Raw genomic sequence first — 10,129 nt, forward strand, 5'->3', positions numbered from 1 at the left:
CGAGGTCATGTAACTAACCATCCTATCTCAACTCACTGGTCCACATCTCACATAGAATCAACACTTATATCATCGGATAACTGACTGTTCACAAATCTTCTACGTGCACCCAATACGCCGCTACACTGGATCGGTCAGAGGGCTACACACAATCCGTTTTCAGCCTGGTTCGAACTCAAGAAAAACCCGGGTGAATATCAAATTCATGGACCAAAGTGACTACACTGGCTTCACTTTGACCCAACAAACTAACCCCAAGCTACACTGGATCATGGGGCGAGCCTGGAAGATACATCAACAGTTATATCCGATCACATGAACATGGACTTCCCCATCCCAACTCTTCTTATTTGTCTAAATCAACAATCATAATTTCTATTAACTCGGGTTCACCACCTAAACTCAGTCAACACACTCACACATATCACTAAGTCTGTTCATGACGCACGAGGCCACTAAGTCATGAACTGCTAGGTGTTCTCAAACACAATAGGAAACAATAAGTACAACAATCATGCGCAACGATATCATGGCATATCACATAATTAAAATGAGAATCACACATTAAAAAATAATCCTTTAAATTAATAAATTTATTTACTTCAAAATGATTTCCTTATCCGACATAAATTTTTTATTTCTTGTTATAATTATCCAAAAATAATTCCATTTTCCAAAATAACTCCTTTTAAATAATTCTAAAAACATTCTTTTTAATATTTCCTCTTACAAAATAATTTCTTTTCTAATTAAAATTAATCTAAAATAATTCCCTTTTCAAAATAAATTCCTTTAATTTATTTATAATTATTCTAAAAAATATTCTTCTTCCAAGATAGTTTCTTTTAAATTATTATAATTATCTAAAATGATTCTGTTCTCAAAATAAATTCTTTTTAAATTAGCATAATCATCTCAAAATAATTCTGATATCGAAATATCTTCTTTTAAGATTATAATCATTCTGAAAATGTTATTTATCGGATTATCATGATTTATCTAATATTATTTCACCAAGCAACCCACGTAGATAATTATTTCACAATTCAGAATATGCAGATAATTCATAACAATCTAAAATGTAAAGAATGACAAACTGAGCAACGGGATCTTGCCTCGGGTTTTGTCGAAAGAATCGACGCTAACGACGCGGGTCGAATCTGACGTGGTGGTGCGCGACGTCGGGGAACTCCGACGAGGGGCTGCGGGATCTCGGCGACGCTCGTCGACGACGAGGGGCGGACTGTGACGGAGCACAATACGATAGCGACGGGTCTTGGAGTTCGCCGGCGAAGGACGGCGTACGGAGGAGGAAGAGGACTTGCTGGAGGTGGTTCAAGGGGCTGACGGGGCAGGGGGAGCGGCTCAGGTGGTTGTCGGGGCGGCGAACAGGGGCGATCGGAACAGCGGTAGATCGCGGCGTCGACAGGAGCTCCGGTAGGACTCTGCGGATCTGGCGACGCTCGTCGACGACGAGGGGTGGACTGTGACTGAGCATCGTACGGTGGCGTCGACCGAAGCTAAGGTTCGAGGGCGAGAGCAAACGGCGCGAATCGTGTGCGCTTGTTTAGAGAAGAGGGACTGCTGCGTGGGTGTCGGGGCTCTGAAGGCGTCGGTCGGTGTAGTGGTTGGGATCTGCGGGATTTGATGAGGCGACGTGGGAAAGGCAGTGGCTGCGTTGGCTGGAGCAAGGAGGTCAAGGCGGCTGTGTAGCGAGGAGAGTTGGCCGAGGGCTGCCTATTGCGTGCTCGGCGCGAGAAGAGAGCCTTGGTCAAAGGGCAGGTGCAGAGGGGCTGGAGGCGACGGCGGACTTGTGAGGTCGGCTGTCGGGGTGCGTGTGACGGAGAGAAGCAGGCGGCGGCGGGAAGAGCGGGTGCGAGCGCGAAGGGGTGGTGCTGGGCGGTGCTTGGCAGTGCTGGCAGGAGGAGGCGGTTCATCGTGGAGGGTACGGAGGCGGGGTCTAAGGTGCTGGCCGGCGCGGTGGTCGAGGAGATGGGGCAGTCGGACGGATCTGCAGGGGAGGGAGCGGCAAGCTTGAGGCGGTCGATGAGGGCGGTGGTCGGACTGGGTGGTCGGGTGGTGCGGGTCTTGGTGTTCGCGCCGACGACAGCGAAGCTGAGGCTGAGGCGGTGGTCCTGAATTGTGTGGAGAGAGAGAGAGAGTTGAAGAGAGAGAGAGGAGAGAGAGAGAAAAAATGTTAGGTGGCGGTTGGGTTTGATGATGTGGGATTATATTTAAAATCATATAATTATGGGATAATTATATACACAGTAAAACGTACCAGTTGTACTAATACGATCGATAATATGCAACAGTAGAAATAATACAAAAAATTATACAAATAATACGTAATTAATAATACAACGTATTATATAAAAATATACATAATAATAATAATACCATGTATTATCTAAAATGATACGTAATAGTATCGGTAACACAACGAATAAATTCTAAAAATTTTTTACTGCGCTAAATAAATTTATAAATATTTAAATCATTTAAATAAATATAAAACTTAAACTTTAAATCATAGAAAATTATAGAAATTCGAGAAAAATACAAATATTCTTTTAAAAATCATAATTAAATATTTTAAAATACCAGAAAAGTATTTTAACTAGTATTAAAAATTCACGGTCCTTACAAACACAGTTCGTGTTAGGTCTAATACATAAAATTAGACCTAACATGAACCGAGTTAGAACTAGCATAGTTCGTGTTAGAACTAACATGAACCGAGTTAGAGCTAACACAGTTCGTGTTAGGTCTAATACATGAATTAGAACTAACATGAACTGTGTTAGTTCTAACTCGGTTCATGTTAGTTCTAACACGAACTGTGTTAGTTCTAACTGTGTTAAGTATAATAAAAGTTCGTGTTAAGTTTAATTTCATGTATTAGACCTACAAAAAAATTTCAAACAAACCCATCACAAATCTCCCCATAAAAATCAAAACCCAAACACAAAAATCATCAAAAAAAAACCCAAAAATCCACCTTTCGAGCAACCATTTCAGGATAATTATCCTAAAACAGGGACATGATTTGATTGGAAACTCTAAGCTCTCTCTTTGGCATGTCTTTAAGAGCAGTGACTTGAATAATAGAATTAACGCCTCCAGGCTTTAGCTGCAACAACTTGACTCCCCTCTCCATTATTTGCACCCTCCACCTGAAAATTTTAGGTGGGGGAGGGGGGGTTTCAGTGAGGGTTTGGGTGAGGGCTTGAGGGTTGGGATGGGGGTAGCGTCGGGGCCTGGGCGGAGGCGACGACGGCGAGGAGGGCGAGGGCCAGGACGACGAGCTTGAGAAAGCCCTTTGGTTTTAGAGAGAGAGAGAGAGAGAGAGAGAGAGAGAGAGAGGAGATGAGAGCTTGTGAGAGAGAGAGGGGGGCTGGGTTTTGAGGGATTGAGGAGATGAGATAATTACATTTTGGGAATTTTTACGTAGTTGACATGTAATAAATGCTAAAAGAAGGTTGCAGCACAAGATGCCACATTTTAAGAGGCTGAACCACATGTGAGAAAAGTGAAGTGGCTGCAGCACATGAAGTTAGTGCTTTTGAGGCATTGACACATTTTTCCCTTTTTCCTAATTGATGAGATACTTAGACTTAGGGGGGTTAGATTAGGTTCATATTGAACTTTAAAGAACACATGATACATTAAAAAAGAAAAAAAAGAAAAAAAGAAAAATTGTTTGATCTCCATCTACTCCGGAGAAGGGTAATTATGTCCATAAATAATGATCACAGGGAAACTCTCCTAATCGAGTACCGAGGACACAAAAACCAAAGACTTCATGTACGTTTCTGAAAAATAGGCAATTAATACATTAAAAGGTAACCGGTCATTGGCTTAACCCCAGTTAGTTTCTTAACCCCCGTTCGTCCTCGCGAGAGTTTATAGAGGAGCGCGAGCCCACAGCGAGAGGAGAGGGACAAGAAGAGCGAAGAGCAAAAGTACAAAGAGTTGAGCGCGAGATTTTTAGGGCAAAAGCGATCACTTTTCTTTCGATTTCAAGCGCGCTTCTTTGGATCTGAACCCCAGTTCCTCATCCTGCTTGGGTCCAGGCCGTGGATCTCTGATCTCCGTCGCGGTCGCCGACGAAGGAGGCGATCGGGGTTCTATTTGACCAGATCTCGTTATCTGGTGCGTTTTCTCTCTCGTCTATTGAGATTTTGATGTGAATCTAAGGCTTTGTACGATTTAGAGCTGGATTGATTTGATGAGTTGAGGGCTTTTTCTTCTGTTTACTGTAGTAGAGTTCACGGCGCAAATGAATCGAGCCTTTGGCTACTTTTTTTTTTGACTTATTTATTTGGGCGTGATTGCTTCATTGACGAAAAGTCTTTTGATGAGATTGGAAATGGTGAATAGTTCGAGAAAGCAGGATATTTTTTTATTAATAGATAGATCCATCATCTGATTAAACACCTTTTTAAGGGGGGAAAAACAATTTCCTAAGTATTTTGATTTTCTGATATTAGAATCTTAGGGGACAGAAGCCCTTGGATCTGGACAGAAATTATTGAACTTTTTAATATATGCTATACATTTGAATATTTTGTTGCTTAATGCTTAGCTTCAATACCTAAAGTTCTTTTTGTTGCATCTTCAACTTCGATCTGTAATCGTTCATGAATCGGAGTTTTTTTGCTCGCTTTTACTAATGCACCGGTTAGAAAAAAAGTATGTATTTTATTATTGTAAGAGCTTTGTAAATCCTTTTGGAATTCATTACTTTATTATTAGCTGAAATGTTTAGTATTGTTTGTTTTGTGAATCAAGTTGTCTTTTTTCCTTCCCTTTTCTTAAACAAAATACAAAATGCCTCCCCTTTTTTGTGGCATTTTCCCTATGAAGTTTCGGACTTTTTGCTTTTACTATTTAATATTTTTATGTCCATATAACTATTGCTACATATAGTCAGATACAAACTTTATATTGTGTTCCTCTTAACTAATATAAGAAAATACTTCTGTCGTATCAAAACTTTGTTCATTCTAGTATTAGGGGGTGTTCGGTTCGCCTATTTTATAAAAAAGTTTTGAGAAAACACCAAACAATGACATTTTTATAAATAATAGATTTCTGTAGATTTCTATAAATTGTGTTTGGTTCAAAAAAGATTTTATAGAAATCTTTTCTATAAAGTAGAAAAAGTGGGGTATTTTATAGAAATTAACTTCCTCCCCTAATGGGAGGAAATTGCCTAGAATTCTGACATTTGTATTAAAAAAATAATCAATTACACTAGTACTCCATTTCTCCACCCCCAAGTGATTTCCCATGGGCTAGTTTGGAACCAATTTTTTTATAAAGCGATATTCAACCAAACAAAAGAAAAAGAAAACGGCCTATTTTCTATAAAGTTAGAAACTTTTCATGTTTTGAACCGAACAAAGAAATAACAAAAAACAAGAACTACTTTTGAGTTCTATAAACTTTTCCTACAAATTTTTATAGAAATACAAGGAAATCAAAATTTGGGCGCTTTTCCTTTTCCTTTTTTTATATAGAAATCGAACCAAACAGCTCCTTAGATGACATTGCTATTTTGGTTTTAGACTATATTGGTGATTTTCTTGTAGATCATCTAGATACATGTGAAAGGCTCTACCTAGATTTGTGTAAAGTTCGCTTGGTGAGTGTATAAGGATTTGAGAGTTTTAACTTGTCCTTTCTCAAACTACTTTTGTTCTTTTAGGAAAAATGTCAGTGTCGTCTTGCATGGAGCATACAGTTTGTTCTTTTTTTGTTTGTTATGTTTTAAATTCTGTTGCTCATTCTACAGAATATAAATGCAATAATGTTGAGGCTATTATCTAACGACAGTCAATTAAGTGCTTAATTGTCCCTTCGTAACATTACTTTAATCTTCTGTCAATATTGTTTTCGATATTTATATTATTTGCCAAATCGGCATCTTCCCAATTTTTGGTAATTATACACGTACATGCATGTGTATATGAGATATCCTATCAGGGCATTATAATGTTAGCATGATAGTTTAGCCTGCATAATAGTGGTTCTTGGATTTGTGGATTTTAACATGTACATAAATTGAATCAATTGCTTTCCCTGCGAGGAACTTCTTATATGTTTTAATACTCTTTTTTGTAATTTCCCTCCTTCTGCACGGTGTTACATTTTCTCACATGAAACTAGGTTGCTTATCCCATGGCACTAACCATGGTCAAATGTTTTTGTGCACAGAGTTTTGTCAGTTTCTATCCAGAGTAGGAACAAATGGCTTCCCCAATGTAAGGGGGAGCGTTTCATTTCATCTTCAACTCCAACTCTATTTGCTATCTGTCTTGGGTTTGAGTGTGGTCCAATTGTTAGTCTGTTGCTACATGATCGTTTCTTCACTACATCTTCCTCTCTCCTTGACCGCGTCAGCCTCTGTGTTTGGCGTGCGCTCTAGAGAGAAGAAGAGGAAAAAGGTCACCCTTTTTCTAGCCGGCTCCACTTCTCCCCTGCTCCATGTCTCCTAACTTAGATAGCCCTGTTCAGACTCAAGTGGCAGTTGCAGTTTTAAATCGAGCTCTCAGTAGTGAGTACCATGGCCCAAAGAAATCTGAAGGAAATCCTGCTGGCAGGAGACGTGTTTTTGTTCAAACCGATACTGGCTGTGTCTTAGGTATTGAATTGGATCGTCGGGATAATGCCCATACTGTAAAAAGGAAGCTTCAGTTAGCCCTCAATGTTCCTACTGATGAGAGCTCACTGACCTTTGGGGATTTCGTGCTAAAGGATGATCTCCGTGCCGTAAGAAATGATTCACCCTTACTTCTTACTAGGAATTTGCTTCACAGGAGTTCTTCAACTCCTTGCCTCTCTCCCACCTCAAAGGATCTGCAGCAAAGAGACAGGAGTGGCCTGATTGAAGTCCTGGGATGCTCAAGTGGCTGTTCCCGAACTAAGCAGCTCGTTAAGGATGTTGTTAAAGCTATAAAGAGTGGTGTAGACCCCTTACCAGTTCACAGTGGCCTTGGGGGTGCATACTACTTTAGGAACAGCAGGGGTGAGAGTGTCGCTATTGTCAAGCCAACAGATGAAGAGCCATTTGCCCCAAACAATCCTAAGGGTTTCATTGGTAAAGCTCTTGGTCAACCAGGCTTGAAAAGATCAGTGAGGGTTGGAGAGACAGGCTTCAGAGAGGTTGCAGCATACCTTTTGGACTATGATAACTTTGCCAATGTTCCTCCTACTGTTCTTGTCAAGATAACTCACTCAGTTTTCAATGTCAATGACAGAGTCAACTGTAGCAATAGCAAGGCTCATGAAAGGAAAAAGAGGCCTATCAGCAAGATTGCTTCATTTCAGCAGTTTATTCCTCATGACTTTGATGCTAGTGATCATGGTACCTCGAGTTTCTCAGTCGCTGCTGTGCATAGAATTGGGATACTTGATGTTAGAATCTTGAACACCGACAGGCACGCTGGAAACTTGCTAGTGAGGAAACTTGAAAGTGGGGTCGGTAGATTTGGTGGTCAAATGGAACTCATACCAATTGATCATGGCCTCTGCCTTCCGGAGAGCTTGGAGGATCCTTATTTCGAGTGGATTCACTGGCCACAAGCATCCATCCCTTTCTCAGATGATGAGCTCCAGTACATTGCTAATCTCGATCCAGTTAAAGATTCTGATATGCTTCGGATGGAGCTACCGATGATACGTGAAGCTTGTCTTCGTGTTTTGGTTCTCTGCACGATTTTTCTTAAGGAAGCAGCAGCTTTTGGGCTTTGTTTAGCTGAAATTGGGGAGATGATGAGCAGAGAATTTACAGGCAGGGAAGAAGAGCCTAGCGCGCTGGAGGTTGTTTGTCTTGAAGCAAGAAAGTTAGTAGCAGAAAGAGAAGTGCCCTCTCCACGAATTGAACTAAGAGACGAAGATGAAATCCAATTTGACATCGATTGTGAGGAGACTGATCCCATGATGCCCAGAACACCACCACCACACCATTTTGGGCTCAGTGGAGGGAGTTCCAAGAATCCATTTTCAAAGCTGGAGAGCTTGGAGGAGGAGGAAGAAGACGGTGATACTGAAAGTCACGCCGGTGAAGAAAAACCTAATTTCTTCACTCATACACACAAGCTACATCCTGCTGTTCCAAAGCTATCCATCTCATTAAAGGGTGTGAGCCTCACAGAGAAAGCTCCACGTGGCAGCGTAGCTAGCAGCAAGAGCAACAGCAGTAGCAGAGGGAATACTAGCGGAGACAGGAGGAGTGCAAAAGAACAGCTGCCTACAAGTGCAAGCTTTGTGAAGGTGGCGGATATGAGCGAAGAAGAATGGGGTTCATTCCTTGAAAAGTTCCAGGAGCTGCTTCAAGGTGCATTTCGTGAGAGGAAGTGCGGGCTTGCTGGCCAGAAGCAGAGGCAGAGGCTCGGCACTTCTTGCCAGTTTTGAGTAGGATAAGCTTAAGAAAAGTAAGGAGATGAGAGTGTAAAAGAGGAGATTGAAGATAGAAGATTGGTTTGTTGCTGTTGTGCTTGATGTTTGTTTGTTGTTTGTGTTACCCTTGGAATAGTGTAGGTGTAAGGAATGGTAGAGAGTGGCGGGTGGTGTTTGGGAATAAAAGTGTAGGAGTCAAGATGTGGTGTTTGCTGCTTCTGTATATATTTCTAAATGCACGTTGATATCTCAATTTCGTTCAGGGGTGAGTATGATGGCTTACCTTTTCTTTTCGTTTATTTCCCTTGTTATGTAATGCTGATATTAGAAGAACATATGTTGTTATTAATATAATCGGAAAACTTGGTATGTAAGTTGTTGTGTATATTTTTGTTCCAGTACAGGCTGCTTTGACATGTTTGAACATTTTGAGAACGTTTCCTATCTATGATTTCCACTGGCTTTATTGATATCTCGATTCTGCAGGGTTATAAGTGTGTGAGGTAGTTACGTCGGCGGTTCGTTCTCACCGTGTCTTCCCAATTGTACTTCTACCAGGCTTGTGATTTTGAGTAGTTCCTCTCCGTTCATCGTCGTATTTGTCTGTTATCATGCAATGTGATGCTTTATCTGATTTTGAGCAGCTCCTTTTGATGTTCAAGGTACAGTTGGCTGTTAGCGTGCAACATGCTAGGCAGTCTTGAAGTTGGTTTCGTTTAAATAATATGCGTGTTCTTAACGCAGTTGGAGAGTATTTTAATGTAGTCAAGCAATTTAGAATAAGAGGCACGTGTTTTTGGAGTGCAAGGATGTTTTATGCATTTCAGGTTTAAACTTTTACAGACCTTGTTACATGTTTCGAACCTGCATTTTCTTCAGTTTTGTGTTTAGGCGTAATCCACTAAACCCTAAACATACAAATAGAAATGTATGCATCTTTGTCCTTTGATATTTCCATACTGTTTTAAGAAAAAGTGCAACCGATGAATCAAGCTGTAGGATAAAAAGCCCACTTTTTTTTAAAAAATGTCCTTGCTGAAAGTAAACTTCTTTCCCCTTTCCATAACATATGTGTGTGGTACAAAATATCCATCTGTTTGGCTATAAAAGTGCGGATGTGGGAACTACATATTTTTTTTAAGAAGTTAAAATTATAAATCAAAGATCTCCGACCAAATTAGAGCGTATTTACGTGTCACGTAGTATTATGACTCTACGCGCCAAAGCTCATGATCTCTATGTATTTGGCCTTTTTCAAGTCCAAGGTCTCTCTTTTGAAGGAGCAGGGCCCGTGTTTGAGAAAATAAACGAGCTTATCACCACCACCTCGGATAACGTGGCAACGAGTCATGAGCCGCTAACTCGCTACACGACCAGAGTCAAGTGGCAAAAGAGGGTGTTCGGATGAGGAACAGAAGTTTGGTTTGGGTTCTTTAATTTAAATAATAGGAAGCAGATTCTGCTTTTGGTTGCGATGTCACAAGTGAGGGCAAGTGGTGATTTATGGGGTGCAGGAAAAAAATTGCAGGGTATATTCAGTTACATTGTGTGCCTGATCACTTATGAAAAATAGAGAGTTGTGGGAAAATGCATCTTTCACTGTATACTAATCTAGTGAGGTACAAAATGAGTTTTTTTTTAAAAAAAAATCAGGTGGAATACTATGGTGCAAGAGTTCTTCGAGGTGGGTGGATCTAAACATAGATGTGGGTAAAACTTTGGG

At 40.6% G+C, this 10,129-nt stretch overlaps 1 protein-coding gene across 1 annotated transcript; it reads left to right on the forward strand.

Annotated features, from left to right (window-relative positions):
• LOC109840243 (phosphatidylinositol 4-kinase gamma 5-like) lies at positions 3,921–8,791 on the forward strand. Its single transcript, XM_020408812.1, has 2 exons — positions 3,921–4,155; positions 6,223–8,791. Exon 2 carries the CDS (start codon positions 6,493–6,495, stop codon positions 8,419–8,421), a length of 1,929 nt encoding a protein of 642 aa, XP_020264401.1. The 5' UTR covers positions 3,921–4,155; positions 6,223–6,492; the 3' UTR covers positions 8,422–8,791.

Source organism: Asparagus officinalis, chromosome 5 (assembly GCF_001876935.1).
Source record: "Asparagus officinalis chromosome 5, Aspof.V1, whole genome shotgun sequence".
Classification (NCBI taxonomy): Eukaryota; Viridiplantae; Streptophyta; class Magnoliopsida; order Asparagales; family Asparagaceae; genus Asparagus; species Asparagus officinalis.

What these genes read in the sequence shown, in the direction of transcription:
- LOC109840243 (XM_020408812.1), top strand. Translation starts at nt 6,493, where the DNA reads ATGTCTCCTAACTTAGATAGCCCTGTTCAGACTCAAGTGGCAGTTGCA.